At 39.7% G+C, this 17447-nt stretch overlaps 1 protein-coding gene across 1 annotated transcript in view; it reads right to left on the minus strand.

Moving 5' to 3' along the window:
• Positions 1-17447, minus strand: part of RLF (RLF zinc finger) — a 53091-nt gene that overhangs the window by 17557 nt on the left and 18087 nt on the right. The window contains exons 4-5 of the mRNA XM_075522048.1: positions 11018-11150; positions 2162-2364 (exon numbers count right to left, since the gene is read on the minus strand). Coding sequence (XP_075378163.1) covers positions 2162-2364; positions 11018-11150 — 336 coding nt within the window. The remainder of the gene's footprint in view (positions 1-2161; positions 2365-11017; positions 11151-17447) is intronic.

A 17447-nucleotide genomic window follows, 5' to 3' on the forward strand; every position in this document is an offset into this window, starting at 1 on the left:
CTTTCTATGTGTCTCGCAGAGTACCACGAGATTCTTGTGAACAAATAATTACATAGTCATATTATTTGTTACATGTGTGCCTTAGGATCAATTCAAGGTACCAGAAGGTACCAGAAATGCAAGGGACAACTTTATATATAGTGTATATACACACACAGAGTTATAACCATATATACACATACATGTATGTATGTACATATGTGTATATATATCTATGTACATACATACACACACACATACATATATATATATATGTATGTTATTACCTATAGATATAGATAGAAGTAGTTCACCAGCCTTAACTTTTAGGAGTTTAGCAATTTAACTTCCAAGCCTGACCTAGCCATTCCAATCACTTCCAGTTCCTGGAACAGGATGATCATACATTGTCTAATCTTCCAAAACAAATTTTTTCTCTCCAGTCCTCCCCAAGCTATCTTCACTCATATTCACATTTTTGTAACATTTACTTTCTTAGCTGTTCCTCCATCTACCCCATCCTACTCTGAACTTCAAATTTCACTTAACCCTTATTTCTACTATTACAGTTAATTCCCTCTCCGACTGCTGGGTTTTTGGTCATTGCCAGCTCTTGTTCTCCAACAGCTATCATTCTTTGAGCTCTTCATCTTTTTTCCATCTCTTTTCCCCACTTGTCATTAGACCTGATAACTTTCTACCTGAGGAAGACGATAGATAACATGAAGATAGAACAAAATTCTTGCCTTCTGAAAACAAAGGTGGAAATAAAAGTGTTTCAAAAGTCTCAAATTTCAGCAATTCTGTAAAGAGTGCCAACTACACAATACCTGTGACCAAGCATGCAAATTACATGCAAATCCCCATATTGCCAATTATTTACGTCAACTTTCTGGCACTGTAACACCACTGACTTTACACTTTTCACAGTGTTGACTACAGGTCCAGTTAAGTCAAAAAAACATACTGTTTTAAGATACTGCTTTGATGCTTAGTGGCTTCATTTTCCCATAAAAGGTTTAATTAAGTGATTACCATTATTTGATTCAATTCATCAATCTGTGTTCTAGCTTTTACACTTGACTGGCAAGCAAAGACTTTTGTGAGTATCTAGGTAAAACAGGTACAGCTACACCTCGCAACTCTTAAATGAAACTAAGAACTGAATACAGTTTAATGTGATTTCTATGCCATTCATCATTAGTAGCCAATCCAATCAAAGAACATGGTGCAAGTTACCCATATATGCCCAACGCCTCCAGTACACAGATCGTGTCTGCAGTGGGCTGTTAAATGCATTCATTGCTCCTACAGTACAGCAAACTGAGGGGAATCTGGCTCAGACCGAAGAGACTGTCTGAGTGTATACCTATCCAAATATTTTTTTTTTCAAAAGTATTTTTAAAGAAATGTTTTTTAAATAGTTTAAGTGTATTACAAGAACACTCCAAACAAGTCTGCCACTCACTCAGGAAGTGCAGACAGTTGCTTTTTTTTTTTTTTTTTTTTTTTTAAAAATGTGAAGCTTCCTCCAGTTTCACAGAGGCTTACTCAAAATGTTCAGGTCTCACATTCAGAACTACACCAAATCCATACAATTCTAACAAGAACAGTGAGATTGATAAAATAACAGATGCGTGAGATCAAGAGGCAACAGACGCAAGAGTTGTATGACCACTGTTAACAACTGCAATGTGTTAGCACAAATCATTACTATGTTACTGTAAGAGGAAGACTAACTGCTAAATACAAGTTTAGAGTTCTGGAGCAACAACTCTAAAGAGGTTTTTGTTTGGTGGTTTTTTGTTTTGTTTTGGTTCTTTGTTTAAACTTTTCTTTCCTAGGTCAGAACAACTAGAAGAGAAGTAACTGCTCTAGTACTAGTATTTGAGTCAGAAAAGACGGCTTTCCAATTATATTTTGCTTACAAGGGGAACTGAAGTTACAAGCTTTATTTTAAGCTTTCAAACACATCTAACCTCTAATGCAAGCATGTAATACATACCCATCTACACCAGCAGTTAATACAAATATTCTTTCCTATTGCAGTATGCAATAGATCATTTCTCTTTTGGAACGCTGCTGCAACAGTTTCACTCTTCAGCTTCAGTTCTTAGTATCGCAGAAATAATTCTAAAATGCTTGATAAATATACATTAAAAAGGGACTATGGGTTACTAACCTCCTTAATGGAGTCTTCATTAGGCAGCATAGAACACACACATGTGATGTAGGCTTGGCGAAAAGATGAAACATTTGCAATTTCTGGAGAATCTGCACACAATTTTGACAAGAAAGTGGCTTGCGGGATGCAGTTTGACTTCATCAAATGTTTTATTCGCATCTGCAGAAAGGAAGGCCCTTCTCGTGTAATCAATTTATTAGCTAGGAAAAGAAAAAAGCCTTTGAGAATACACTAATTCACAGCCGACACTTAAAATTGTCTCACTGCATTCACACTTTATTTTATTACGAACTTGTGTAAGTATGGTCAGCTTTCTTAGGAAACTCTAGGTGTGATAAAAAGTGACAGGAATAAATTGAATATTTTCTCCCAAACAAATTCAGACCAACTGTGTAGGGAGAGAATGTTGGGCTACAGAAGACAGGCCTCCCCCCCCCCCCCCCCGACAGTATCCATTAGCACAATAAGGAAGTATGCCACAGCAGTGGCTAAAGACCACACAGACTGTATATTTTGAACAAGATACCAGTAGTTCAGCTGAGATTCAAAATCTTCAACTTTATTGTAGCTTCATATTCCAAAGAACAAAAAAAAATTTCAAACAAAGCATTATGTACTTTTCAACCAGAGATTTTCCCACCCAAGTTGTTAAAACCCCCCATAGTGCCAAAATATACAAAATGAAGTTGAGGGTGAAAATGTTCTATTTGTGGTACCTTGGAAGAATTGCGTTTAATTGCGTTTAATTTGTGGTACCTTGGAAGAATTGCATCTAGGCTTATGCTCTAGATCAACCAAATACAACTAATCATTATGAGACTTGATGAACTAATTCAATAGTAAAAATGTAACTTCAGATTATTTTTGTCAGTAGCTCGCAAAATTTACTTTATCCGACTGAAAACCTCACAGATTTAGTTTGATTCTCTTCCCGGGTACATGCTCCTCACAGGACTACCTAAAACTAAACCATATGACAAAGAGGGTCATCCAGATGCTCCTTGAACTCTGACAAACTTGGTGCCGTGACCACTTCCCTGAGGAGCCTGTTCCAGGGACCAATCACCCTCTCACTGAAGAACCTTTTTCTAATGTCCAATCCTGAACTTCCCCTGACACAGCTTCATTCCATTCCCTTGTGTCCTGTCACTGGTCACCAGAGAGAGGAGATCAGCACCTCCCCCTCCGCTGCCCCCCCTTGAGGAAGTTGTAGACTGCAATGAGGTCACCCCTCAGTGATGAGGTCTCGCACCTCAACAAGCCTCCTCTTCTCCAAGCTGAAGAAGTCAAGTGACCTCAGCCACTCCTCTTAAGTCTTGCCCTCGAGGCCTTTCACCATCTTGGTCACCCTCCTCTGGACACACTTAAGTAATTTGATGTCCTCCTTGTATTGAGGTGCCAAAAACTGCGCACAGTACTCAAGGTGGTGCCACACCAGCGCAGCGTAGAGTGGGACAATCACCTCCCTCGACCGGCTAGCTATACTGTGCTTGATGCACCCTAGGACACGGTTGGCCCTTTGGGCTGCCAGGGCACACTGTTGACTCATATTCAACTTGCCATCAACCCAAATCCCCAGATCTCTTTCTGTGGGGCTGCTCTCCAGCCCCTCATCCCCCAATTTGTATGTATAACCAGGATTACCCCGTTCCAGGTGGAGAATCCTGCACTTGCTCTTGTTCAATTTCATACGGTTGGTGATTGCCCAGCTCTCTAGTCTATCCAGATCTCCCTGTAAGGCCTCTTCACCCTCAAAGGAGTCCACAGCTTGTCCTAATGTAGTATCATTGGCCAACTTACTTAATGTACATTTGACTCCTGCACCCAGACCATTTATAAAACCATTAAAGAGCACTGGCCCTAAAATTGAGCCCTGGGAAACCCCACTGGTGACTGGCTGCCAGCCTGATGTAACCTCATTTACTGTAACTATTTGAGCCTGACCCAGCAGCTAATTGCTCACGCAATGTATTATGGACTTGTCTAGCTGTATGCTGGACATTTTATCCAGAGGGATACTGTGAGAGACAGCATCAAAAGCTTTGCTAAAGTACATGTACTTTGCCTTAGCTGACGAAATAGTATGCTTCAAGACAGCTATGGTGCTATTTCCAGCTTAACATAAATATCTACAGAAAGGCTTGATACTAGTCTCCAGATTTGTACATATTTCAAAAGACCCTTGAGAATTAAGAAAGAGGAGTTCTACATTCTTCTACTGCATGCAATAATACATATCAACCAAGGAACAAACTGTCTGATGATTTGTAGAAGAAATTATGGAAATGCCTGAGATGTCCTGATAAATCACATATTAGAACCGGTGTTCTGCAGCAGCTGTAGTCAACCAGCTACCTGTAAAGCCTGCAAGAGACTCTGGATTAGTCAAAAAAGAACGTTTGCTTTAGAATAACAACTTATTGGAAGAGCCATTGCATAAAAACGTTTTCACTACTTTAGTATCTTATTATTACTATGTGAGATGGGTAGCTAAGAAACCAAAAGTATATAAATTTCTGAAAGAGAGGATTGTATGTAATACAAAACAAGAAAATTCTCATGCTTTCTGCACTTAAATTATTGTCCAAACAGGAAAAGAACATGTTCTAACAGACACTACACTAGTTGGCAGAAGGCTTACAATGTGCACCTAAACAGAAAACTCATTTCAGGGGCCAAGTACATACTACATGCTTGTAGTGAGACTTACTAGTATTCTGCAGAAGAGTTTGCTTAGTGGCCCACTAGAGGTCATTTTAAGATTCAAGTCTATGGTACTGGTTTCCATTATTCACAGGAAAAACCTCTGAGCAGTAAACTCTTGGCATAGCTGACACTGACACTTCACATTAAAGTGACTTCAACGGAGAAGGTAAAAAAAGCTGGCTGACCAAGAGACAGTCTGCAGTAAGATCTCCAGTTGCTAGGAAACAAACCTCCTCTCTTTCTTAAAAATTACATCTGTATACGACACTGTGCTTGAAAATTTATCAAGGAAAACTAACAGTGCTTCAATATCCATCCTATTGGATGCAAGAGACTGCTATCACAACAGGGTGGCCAAGAGATCACTGTTAAGGAAGAACTCTAAGAAGTCTTGCTTACTCAATACCAGAATAAAGTCATCTATCCAGGTGAAGCATACTATTCATAGGCATGTCAGTAACGGTTTTTAGTTCCCACAAGCATTCAAAGCAGCTCTGTAGTCCCTGTTTCTGCAGCTCTTGGCCCACAGAATTAAAAATGTTTTTCAGGTCCATGAGAAGAATAAAGGAAATACTAGGAAAAAAATAAGATATTCTGTTTACCTACTCCAAGAATGATTTAGATTCCTCTTGTTTTTTATTACACAGCTAGACACGCACTTAACAATTGCTCAAATGAAGTTTTTACTGACATGTCAGAGCCATCTAGTCAAGACATGGGAAGTGTTTAAGAGTACCTGCAGTCAGCCAGACAAATTCAGTATTTTCAGGTCACGCTTATCTTTAAGCACAGTTGAGAGAAACTTGCTAATGAAATACAGGAGGTGGACTCACTACTGGTATGGACAAAAGCGTCTCAACTTGCTGCAATCTTTGGGAGTGGCCAGTAAGCATGTGCACCCCCCTCCTCCCCCAAGGGTGGAAGGCCTGTGCCCCTGGGCCAATTCCTCCACACCCAAGGGAGTGTGTATGGAACTGCTGCAAAGGAGGCAAATGACAAACTGTGCTACTCTGTCATGCAGATGTAAGCGATGAAGGTAGGAGCAAAAGTTAGATATCTGACTAGTGAATTATTTCTATCTTGGTACTCAGTTTTCCTCTGAAGTGTCTATTCTTTTCCAGCAGCCTGCCTGCAACAACCTCCCTTTCCCTGAAAAGGGAACAAAAACTCATTGTGCTGCCTATTCCTCAGAACAGTTGTTTTCCCCTCAGAGAACCTAATTTTGTACCCAGTCCTAAATCTGCTATGTTTCCAAACATGTCCATGAACATATTTTCTTGTTCCTTCTTTTTCTAGACCTCCTGCCATTGTCTGTTCTGACCCAGTGTTCTACCAAGCATCACAGGACTAAACCAGCTTGCTATAAAAATCAATGCAAAGACACCTTGCAAACCCTTCCCTCCTCCAAGCCCTTTAGACTAGTAAAAGGTCAGTGCAGTTTCAAGCTCTGCACATATCTAAAGGGCTCTCTTATCCCAGGACCAAAAAGTAAGGATAAGAGATTCCCCTCTCACCCAAAACACTTGCAGTACAAGATGAATTTAAGTTACACCACAATATTGTGAATACAACCTTTATAAAGCATGGATGGCACTAAGGCATGAAAAGACTGTGGTCACTATGAGAAATGTTCAAGAGAAACAGCATCTTGGGTGAGCATTTCCACTGAAAGTACCTCTGGAACAGGACAACAATGTGCTTAAGTGCAGTAAAGTATGTTAAGTATGCACAAACAACAACGAGGTCTGTATATTTTACAATAGTAGTGTGGTGGAGAGTTCTCCCAACTTTCCTACAAATCAGCTCATGTCAATAGAGACATACCAACACGTTGGCATTCATCTGCTGCACATAGCAACAAGCTCACCCTAACCTCTTTGTTCTTCCTGAATGATGCTATTTGTTAAGCAAAAAAAAAAAAAAAAAAAAAATCTTGAAATAAGAGTACTAAAGCTAGCTTCCTTAGGCATACAAGAACATCAGAGGTCAAGACTGCCGAACAGCATCTATTATGTTCATTTTGGGATGCTCATATAATTTAGTCATCTAAAAGGCATAAGCAGCAATGATTTTTTGTGGCCCTTTCCTCAAGCAAATATTCATGCCCAAAACAACCACCTTGAGCAGCACAAAACAGCAACAACCACCCTAGACACATGGCAGTTTAATTTATTAACAGCCATAGAAGCAGCAGACAGAATCTAAGCTGCTATGAAACTTTTGCTGGCACAAATTTGGGAAGCCATATTTACAGTTGATGTCAGTTCCTCTTCAGGGCCAGTGCATAAAAAAAAACACCATTAAAAAAAATTAAGAACTCTAATCAAGAGAGACAAGAACATGTCACATTTTCAGGATCTTCAATTCAAGTAAGCATCTGATTATCATTAACATGAACTACCAGTTCACAAAACAAAGCTTCAGCTGGGCACATTGAGCTACTCTCACATCTGGCTTACCAGTGGCCCACAACAGCAAAAACTAGGAATGCTTTTCAGACACACCCCATAAAAAGCCAAAAAGCACAAAATACAAGCTATGCGAAGAAACTAAGTTTTAGATGACTGAAATAGCATCCATTTACAACAACACTTCAGAAAATACTCTGTGAAACCATTGGTGTACTGAAGGACAAAGTGGCAGTTCAACTAAATCAACTGAAAAACCATTGTGCTAGAGCTCTTTCTGCAGCCCTTACTCAATGTGCTTAACAGCAGAGCTGTCATCCCTAGCAGGGGTCACCTGTAGAAAGCACATTTTGATTCCTGCTATTTCTATCAAATGGAGCCTGGTAGTCAGAAGAGGACATCACACAGATCAAAAAAGTGACACAAGTAAAAGAAGGAAGACAAACCTGATAACTAATCAGTGACTTACGATCTCCTACTACAGCTACAAGCATTTACCTGATATGATTCTGAAGGTAAAAAAGGATTAAGTTAATCCAGTAGACATCTAGAGATAGTTGCTTAATTCCAGCTCTAACCATGTCCTACACAAGGCCAAAAAGAGTGATTCCACTACCCAGACAGACTTTCTGCAAGCCAAAAGATATTACAGCAGCATCTGAATTCCTAGCTCAGAGTAAAGAAGGGACTGAACAAAGAAATGAAAGTAAAACACAGCCGACAAGATTTTACTAATCATAACACATGGTATGATACAGCTTCATGGATCAGTTGGTATTTCAGCAGTAACTTCTGCAGTCACTGAATTACACTTGTCTAATAAGGTCAAGAAGATAAACCACTTACATCAGCAGCACAATTCAGGAGTCAAAAGATTTTCCACGCCATAATTTGTTGGCATAGAGAGTAGGATTTCTTTAAGTTTTCATTTTGCCTTGCACCACAGTGTAGGATATACAAATCTGGCACATTCATCTTGCCTTCTGAGAAGAGTAAATTTACGTATGCCCTCAGTCTACTTCTCTCTTCCTGTAACATTTTAGATTTTTATGACTCACAGTGACTCACAATATGCATTATTTTGATTTCTTGGAAATGTTATTGAATAGCTGGCAACAATTACAGGAGACTGAATCCTACGCCCTACATTGTCTTTCCTGACCTTACGCTCTCTCCTACAATCCCCTGCAAATCTTCAATACCTGTTCAACATGCTCTTAGTCTCCTAAGAGGCTAACAAGGACAAAACCAACCAAATAAAAAGCCCTCCATCCTCTGTAATATAAGGGCACAGAATTATTTAACTACTGAAGCATTACTTTATAGTATTTGTAGCTATTAAATATCCCCATTCCCCCTCTCGCTATTTTCTCATTTCCACTACTAATAATGCTACTACTTTGATCTACCACTTTCACAGTATTTGCTGAAAACCAGAACAGCAGAAACAGGAGAGGACTCCCATGTGGTGCTCTCGCCGTCTTTCTACGTGTCAACAGATACCACACAAGCTCTACTACTACTTACTGTTCCCTGCATTGCCAGTTGAAAGCACTCAACCAATATCTAAAACATCTTGCTTGGGTGCTAAGATGACACATTCAGACAGCTTGAAAAGCTCATAGAAAGATCTTTCAGATATGTCTAAGCAGCTATGTTGCATGTCAACAGGCCACAAGGATGACACTTTTCTCAGTTTATCTGCTCTTCGATACCCTGAAAGCAAGCAAAAAACCAAACCAAACCAAGGTTTCCAAGACTGCCACAAAAGCAAGACACTTGGTAAGAAGCGACATTTTAGGCAGATATTTGGCTTCTTAGAACTGCTCTTTATTTAAAATATCTAACTCTTTACCTTATGATTTGAGAAACCTTCCTTTGACAGACTGGTCTAATAAGGGATTCCAAAGTCACATTCAGACTGTTTAAGCATGCCTGTGGACTACTCCAGACTATATGAGAATGCACTTGTGCAGTTACAAAATTTCCAGACAAGCTCCAATGAATGTCCTGTTGCACCACATGAAAGAAACACCAGTGAAGACAACTCTTCTGGGTATGTATTCAGATCTAGCTAAACAGACAAATACGTACTAAATAAAGAACACTAAGAAATCAATAGTTCCAAGGTTACCATGTGACGTCAGAAATGGGAACCTACACTCAGCCCAGTTCAACATGGTCAGAGATGTGTCAGTCAATCAGTTTGTCAGCAGAAATGTCAACCCAAATTAAAAGCCAGAAGGACTGAACAAACTAGTTCTATCCCATTACTGAAGTCAAGAGGTAGTCCGAAACATGTCAAGGTCCTCCTGCAGCGGAACAAAGAAGTGTAGCAACATTTAGTAATACAACCATTGATAAAACCAGTCATGTGTGTAAGAAGCAAATAATCTATAATGGAGTCCACACAGATACATATGAGAAAAATCACTCCTGCTGGAATTCACACCAATCCTCCAGAACAGCTCTTGGCTTGCCATAGGTAAAGGGAGTTTTCAAAACTAGCTAATCATTAGCCCTCACCAGCATACCACTCTCCAAGTAAGGGATTCTTCAATAGCTGAAAGTTTTCAGTAATATGGACCAATTTTGAAATGCAAGTCCTTTTGAGTAGAATACACTAAGAGCAGCAACCGTGCAACTTGATGGCATAACAATACTATAAACGAAAGACTCCAAGACAGGATGTTAGTATGGAATGCAATTCTTTTCAAGACATGTTGGAGATGGGATTAAATGCCGTTTAGAGTTCAAATGTTTCTGCCATACTATTGAATACCTGAAGTGAAGGCTAGCAAAGACTGCAGTCCACCCTTGGCTGCTTTTTTTTAATGCTTTCCAGCAGAGGGAAGCAACATATCCTCTCAAGAAGCTTAATATGTTTCTCATTTATCTATCAAAAGTACTAACACCACAACTCAAAGAGAGGCTACCCAAAGCCAGAAAGAAGGATTCTACTATGGAAGAAAGCTTGACTTAAAATCGCTTTTTGTGCTCCTTTAATTTTTAAGAAAATATTTTAAGCTGCTCTTCCCCTCTATATTATTTTTAACTTTAGATTACTACTGAGGTAAACTGCAGTCTCATGTACTGTTAATGGAACAGTTAAGAAATACCTGCAAGTACTTAATGGTACCACTAATAGATACAAAAAATTTCAGTGAGTAAAGGAAGAGAGTTTAAGAGAAGACATTAAAAAAATCATAAAAAGTGACACTAAAAACTCCTTTTCCTCACCTCTCAACATTTTCTGACTCAAGGTCTTATTTCCATAGCCTAAAAACAGTGAGCTTCCCAGCCCAGAGCTTAATAAAAGTAAACCTCCACATGCATCTTTTATGCCTCTGAAAGGCATGGACAGACGCAATTGCTCCCTGGGATGCATTCAGGAAAACATTTGAAAGCACAGAGTTATGAAGAACAAACCACCTCAGGGAGCAAAATTTCTGTATTTTTTATGATAGAAAAAAAGAAATAATTATTTTTAAAAATGGAGTTTCAAAATATTCAAACTGATGGATAGTATAGGTCAGGCAGAGATGCATTAGCAAGGACGCGTTATTCAGAGTGCCAGTGAGACAGTTTCATCATAAATACTGTTTACCAACATACAAATACTACTGCACAATGCAATTTAAAATACAACTCTTCTGACTTCAAATCCCTGGTTCCCCACCAAAACTGCACCAAGTAATTTCTTAATAACCATATATAATCTCTACAATCACATTCTTACCTTCCTCAGTTTCTACTGGTTGCTGGGATAGAATTTTAAGAAGAACTGGATTTTTCCATACTCCTTCCCTTGTGATATCCACCAATATTTGGAGGTTGTTATTCCCAAATTCCAGTAACGCATCATGTGAATCCTACAAAATATAAAAAAAGTCATAAAAAGTCTTTGCTAAAAATTAAACCAATGTAATTTTACATTATCTGTCCTAATATTTGACTGTATTCTAATAATTTCACAGCATTCTTCTGAGTAATTACTGTTTTGACGTGTTTGCATTGGGATTTTACCAGTACAATATCCTTTCACTTCTCTCATCCTACAGCAAAACTTCCCAATTTCAAAGTACTGAAAGTTAACTGAAATGGCTTAACTCAAGAAGTCTATTCTGCAGTTATAACTCTTCTGCAATTTTTATGTTTCTCCATGTACACATGTACATAGAAATAAAATTACAGAAATTATTGTATAAAAGACAAAGGATGATTTTGTATCAAAGCATTTAGTGTCATTTAAGAAACTGGAATGAAGACTAAATAGTTTTCAAAATGAATAACAAAACACCGAGAGTGTAAAATTTTACATTTAGTGTTAGCACTAGCGAGATGAGCCAGTCAATTCACTTCTCTGAGTGTTATTAAAGCTGTCACTCACTAGTCTGAGGAAAGGGGGGGGGGGTGGACGGACAGGGGGGACATCCTTAAGCTACATAAGAAACAGTGCAATGGGAGAGGCTCAAAAAGGACACTCATCTACCAAAAGGGTGAGACTGGGGGTCATATGAAGATGCAGGTTTCCTTGTGGTTAGAGATACAAGAAGAGATCTCCAAGAACTTAAGAAAGAGAAAGCAGAACACAATATACACAGCAGAGACTGCTGTACAACCCTCACAATCCAGACCAAACTGGATCATGAATAATTTCCTTTATTAAGATGAAAACACCCTTCTACTGGATACAGATACACTATTTGCTTAGAAACTAATCCATGTCCAGTGCATTTACTCTAAGATCCAGGGATTTCCGATCCTGACATGCTGTGAAAGCTGATCCAGAGACCCTCCACACTGAACGGGTCTCCAGCTGAAGTTTATCCACCAAACCTGTATACATAGCACAACACTCAGAGCGATCAAGGCCCTACCGCTTGTAATTCTGGAAATCTGAGGAGGGAAGAAAAAAAAGAGACATTACACATGGAAAGAAGTCTAGAGTCTAACGCAGAAGAAAAAGCAACTGGAAACAGATTCCAGCACTTAATGTCCCCAGCAGGAAAACTGATCTAGGGTGACTTGCACTGAAAAAATAAAAATATCACCACACAGAATTTCCTAACGCTGACAAACTGAAGCCAACTAACTGCAGGCAATTTGTTGCTACACATTCAGTAAAAACACTTCTCACAACAGTCACAACACGTCTTAAGTTTAAGAATTAGTTTGATACATGACAATGTCCCCTAGTTCTAGTGAGCTGTGTTTTAAGTCGGTAGTACTTTTAACACTATTACTAACCTCAGGTTTGTTTTCAATAGTCTCTGTTGTATCCTCTCTATATACCATGTTCGGAATCAATTCCGTGTTCGGAATTATCAGAATTAAATGGGGCTAATGCTATGACCACTGGTTACTCTGGGATTGATTCCCAAAGAGCCTCGTATCATGGGCTGTCAAAAGACAGCAATAAACTTCATTCCACACTGCAACACACAAGATGTGTTTTTTCAAGTTCCTGAGTTACCTTCTCTAACCAAGTGAATCTGCTATGAAAATACCCAAGACTTTCCCATTGACCATTCACAATAAAAGGCATCTTTGCATTTAATTATTAGATGCCTTTTAATAAATTAAGATACATCTTAATTTATCTTAATAAATTAAGATACTGATGTTTAATATCAGATGCTAATTTCAGACCAACTGATGTTTTGATATAACTATCTATTTCCTTTCTAATACTGCAGCAAACTGCACTCCATAAATCTCTGCACAGGAGAACTTGGATTTAACTCTTGGGCAAAGCAACTACGCACTAAAGAGTGAAGCTTTACTCCCAGCAAAAGATTCACAAGGGGAAAACTACATTCTTGCAGTGAAGGTTTCATTTACATTGATCCATAGCTGTCATAAGTAATAGTCTCAGAAGTTTCTTAAAGGACTCCTCTCAAATAACTGTGAAACCATACTATCAGACATGCTACTCAGTAAATCCCAAATTAAAGTGAAGTATAGCTAACACAGGGTTGTTCCCTCCTCACTGCCCGATTACATGTATCTGCTCCAAGCGTACCATAGCATACTTGTGTACTATATGGAATAAACTTGAGTATTAACTTCACCACTGAAGTCTGTGTCCAGTGGCAAGTTTATACGGATCTACTCATCCCCTGGATAGTCCGTCAGTCTCTAGAATATGAAACTAAGTGTATAGGGCTCTTCAAGGAGTCTATGCATCCAGATGACTTTGGAGCATTCTTTCACTAAACTTAGAACACAGGCAAGTTTAGGAGAAAATAATACCCAGCAAGTACCAAGTGAAGATTCCAACAATCAAAAGGGGACCACAGAAATGTATATACTCCTACAAAGCTCATTATAGCAACCACCCTCCTACTCATCTAGCAGACAATGAATTGTGAAAGTTTAGAGGATGAGCAAGAACACTGGGTGGTGTTCTGCACCGCAGGTGTTAAGTATCTGTAGGAGATCTTGTTGTTACAAAAAGCACAGGGAAATCAAGGAAAAGTAAAGCATATTTTGTATGTTTCTGTGTAAGCTGGTAAGATAGCACAACATGTATTCCTGATTCCAGAAACTAGTATTACTGTACTCCACAGCTAGGCTAATCTTCTTCCTATACTAATCATGACATTAAAGTAACATGATGTCCTGACTAACCTTTAAATAAACAGGATTTCCAGCTATAACCAGTCTTTAATGTAATAGGCAAGATGGGAAAAGGGGAATGAAACAAAGCAAGTTATCACTTGCCATTGTTAAAATCCTAACTAAGCATTCACCAACTTCAGCTGCTAATCAGACTTCACGTCTTACAGGGTTTGGTGCTTGACAGGGAGTTATATCTGGGATATTGCAAAGCAGCTGCCAAGGCTTGTCCTCAGACTATCACCACTTGCTGCTCACACACTGGGACACCAATCACACTGCACATCCAGAGTAAATGCAAGGCTCTGGGGGCCAAGCTGAAGGACACAAGCATCCATCTGTTTTCTTCACTTTGCTGAGGAAAATATAAGACTGAAAGCAAAAGGAAGGCCAAAGATAGTGTGAGAACAGCTCAACAGGACAGGGCATCAAGCAACAGAGGACACTGAAGAAGCTAAGGTACTCAATAACTTTGCCTCAAGTCTTACTGTTAAGCTCTGCACTCTGGCCTTCCTGGTCCCTATGACTAGTGGCAGAGTTGGGGGCAGGGAAGAGGCATGAAGCAGCACAAACAGATGAGATGTTAAGACAATCATGTTAGCATCCATGGTACCAAACAGAAGCCAAGGGTGTCGATGCAGATCACGGATGTCACTGCAAGACCAATAATAGCTCTGAAAGGTCACAGCCACTGGAAGAAACCACCATGCCCATTTTGAAGACCAAGGGGACGAGACCCTGGGGAACTACAGGCCAGTCAGCATAACCAGAAAGACTATGGGGCAAATTCTCCTGCAAACCACATGAAGGCACCTGAAGAACAAAAACATGACTGGGAACAGACAGGATTTGCCAAGTACAAGTCACATTTTATCAACCCGACTACCTTCTGTGATTAACAGGCTACAGATAACATTAGAGTAGTCAGACTTAGCAAGGCTTCTGACAGCCTCCCATACTATCGTTAAAACCAAATTGTTAAAATACGGAAAAATGGACAATAACGCGGGTGGAAAAATCAGCTCTACTGCCAGGCTCGGAAGGCTTGTGACCAACTGTACAAAAAACAACTGGCAACTGTCTCCTAGTAGGACTTTCCAGGGGTCAACACTGAGGTTATACTTTTAACATCTTTATTAATTGTCTGAATATTGAGACAAAGCATGTTCTCTGCCAGTGCATAGCTCATACAGAACTTGGAGAGCAGCTGACACTGGAGGGCAGGGCTGCCATTCTGAAAGACATTCAACAGGCCACAGAACATTGCTGACAGGGACTCATTGAAGTTCAACATAGGCAAATGCAAAGTGCTACTGCACCTGGCACAACCCCAAGTATCAGTAGAGGCTGGTGACCAGCTGGCTAGGTTCCAGTTTGGCACAACAGGCCTCTAGGGTCTGTAATTTAAGTGTAGGTCAGCAGTGAGCCCTTACTGCAAACAAGGCAAACTATGCTGCACAGTTTCAAACAGAGCATAACCAGGAGGCTGGTGAAGTGTTTCTTCCCCTCTGTTTGGTACTTTTGAGACTCCACTGGAGTACAACACTCAAGTTTGTGGCTGTCCTGTACAGCTCGTTTGCCATAGCGGAGCAAGTCCAGCAAAGGTTGTCAGAGGGCCCGTACAGTCTTAGGAAGAGACTCCTCCTAGGCCTAAACCCTAGGAAGAGAGGGTGAGGAGGGATATTTTAGAGCTGTCTTCATCTTCGCTATACTCCCCAGTAGGTAGTTGGAGCTGGACTCTTCTTTCTGACTAGTGAGTCAATAGACAAGTCACACAAAAGGAAATTCTGTAAAGTGTGTGTGGGAAGTGTATCAATGTTTAAATACCCTCATTTTGAAAGGGATACCCAAAGTTTGTGCAATCTCCATTCTTGGAGACACTTAGAACTTAGTGGGGCAGGACCCTAAGCAACCTGATTCAAGATAGCCCTTTACTCTGAGCAAAGAGGTGGATCAGGGAACTTGAGCTACCTTCCAGCTCCAGCTACCTCATGATTCTTCCACAATAGACACCTTCAGAGCACTGCATATTCAATGCATTTACTAGATATACTGAAAGCACACTTAGTGGGAGTCAATGCTTCTGCCCTACATTAGTTCTTCTCTGACTGCAAGAACAAAACCAAACTAACATCACAAGTGAGTGAAAAAGCACACATTAGGAGCTCTTCCCAAACAGAGAACCGTAGTACAGTCTTCCACCTTCTAAGGAGCACCAAAGTTAAAAGCTTCATAGCTGAATGCAACAATCAAGCAGTTTTGATAATGTTAACCATCTCATCTTCCTTAGCAGTACCCAAGATTTTCTGCAATTATTGCCGCAATGTTGATTTTAGTTTTAGATAATTACTGTAACTGTGTTCTAAGTCTTAGCTCCTAGCATACCTGCTAACTAAAATCAATTGTTAAAGACTAAGCTACTTCTGAAAATGACTATAAAGAAAGTAAAACTAGCAAGTAAGCTATCAGTGAGACCACCTCAAAATCAGTTGTTATCAGTACAAGAGTTGATGCTAATATGCAGATGCAAAGATAATCAAGTATGATGCTTACAATGATTGATTTCTGGCCTTGAGCCTGAAAGGTCAAAGAAAAAAAAAATTTGGAGTGTCACAGCTGCACTGTGACAATGCAAGTGACTTTATATATTCTTAACTAGAGCTCAAGCTGCTCTTAACTAACAGCACTGGGAGACTAATACATGAGGTACAACACGTAAAGGTTTCAGGCTGTATTTAAGCATCTGAAAATATCACTTAAGCAATCCTTACGCTCACACAGCTGTTCCTCCTCTCAAGTCTTTCCTTCCTGTGCAAGTTGATCAGGAAACCAAATTCAGCAGAAAGCCTCAGGGGAGGAGTGGGGGTTTTTTTGTTTTTAAAAATTAAAGCATGACCAATTCCCCACTTTACACACAGCTAAATGGCATGCCAGTAGAATCAGGCAGGTGAATGACAGACTTAATGCTGAAGTCTGTAGTGCTGCTCCCAAAAGATGCTCAAGTTATAGCCTCAGGACAGCTTTAAAAAAAGTCAGTGGAAAACACAAACTGATCTGAATTTATATCTATGAAGTATGCAACCACAGTCCAGAGTTTCTGTACATGGCAGTTATGATCACATAGGAAGTCTATGTAAATGATTTTATCCTCAGATTTGGGTGATTAAGAAAACAATTACTGGTGTACAGGTAGAAGGGATACTGTATGTTACCCTCAAAATAAACACAAGCCCATTTTGACAACCTCTACTTTTGACCTCTCTCAACTGTATGGCACCATGCATTAAGTATTTTCAATACAATAGGTTGCCAGAGCATCCATTGTGCATTCCTCTCCCATATACTAACATTACAGCTTTAACCTATATCAGTCTCAAGTGTAGATCAGGTCACAGATCAGGTCAAAGACTAAGTCCAAAAAGCCATCAGCATTTAACAGCCTATGACTTCAAATTTCACCTGGAAGACTGAACTCCATAAGCTTTACTGAGCTACAGCATTCTGTGAAAAGCCATTCAGCACGTGTTACACCTTGGAAAGAGGTGGAA

This window comes from Mycteria americana, chromosome 21, assembly GCF_035582795.1.
Source record: "Mycteria americana isolate JAX WOST 10 ecotype Jacksonville Zoo and Gardens chromosome 21, USCA_MyAme_1.0, whole genome shotgun sequence".
Taxonomy (NCBI): Eukaryota; Metazoa; Chordata; class Aves; order Ciconiiformes; family Ciconiidae; genus Mycteria; species Mycteria americana.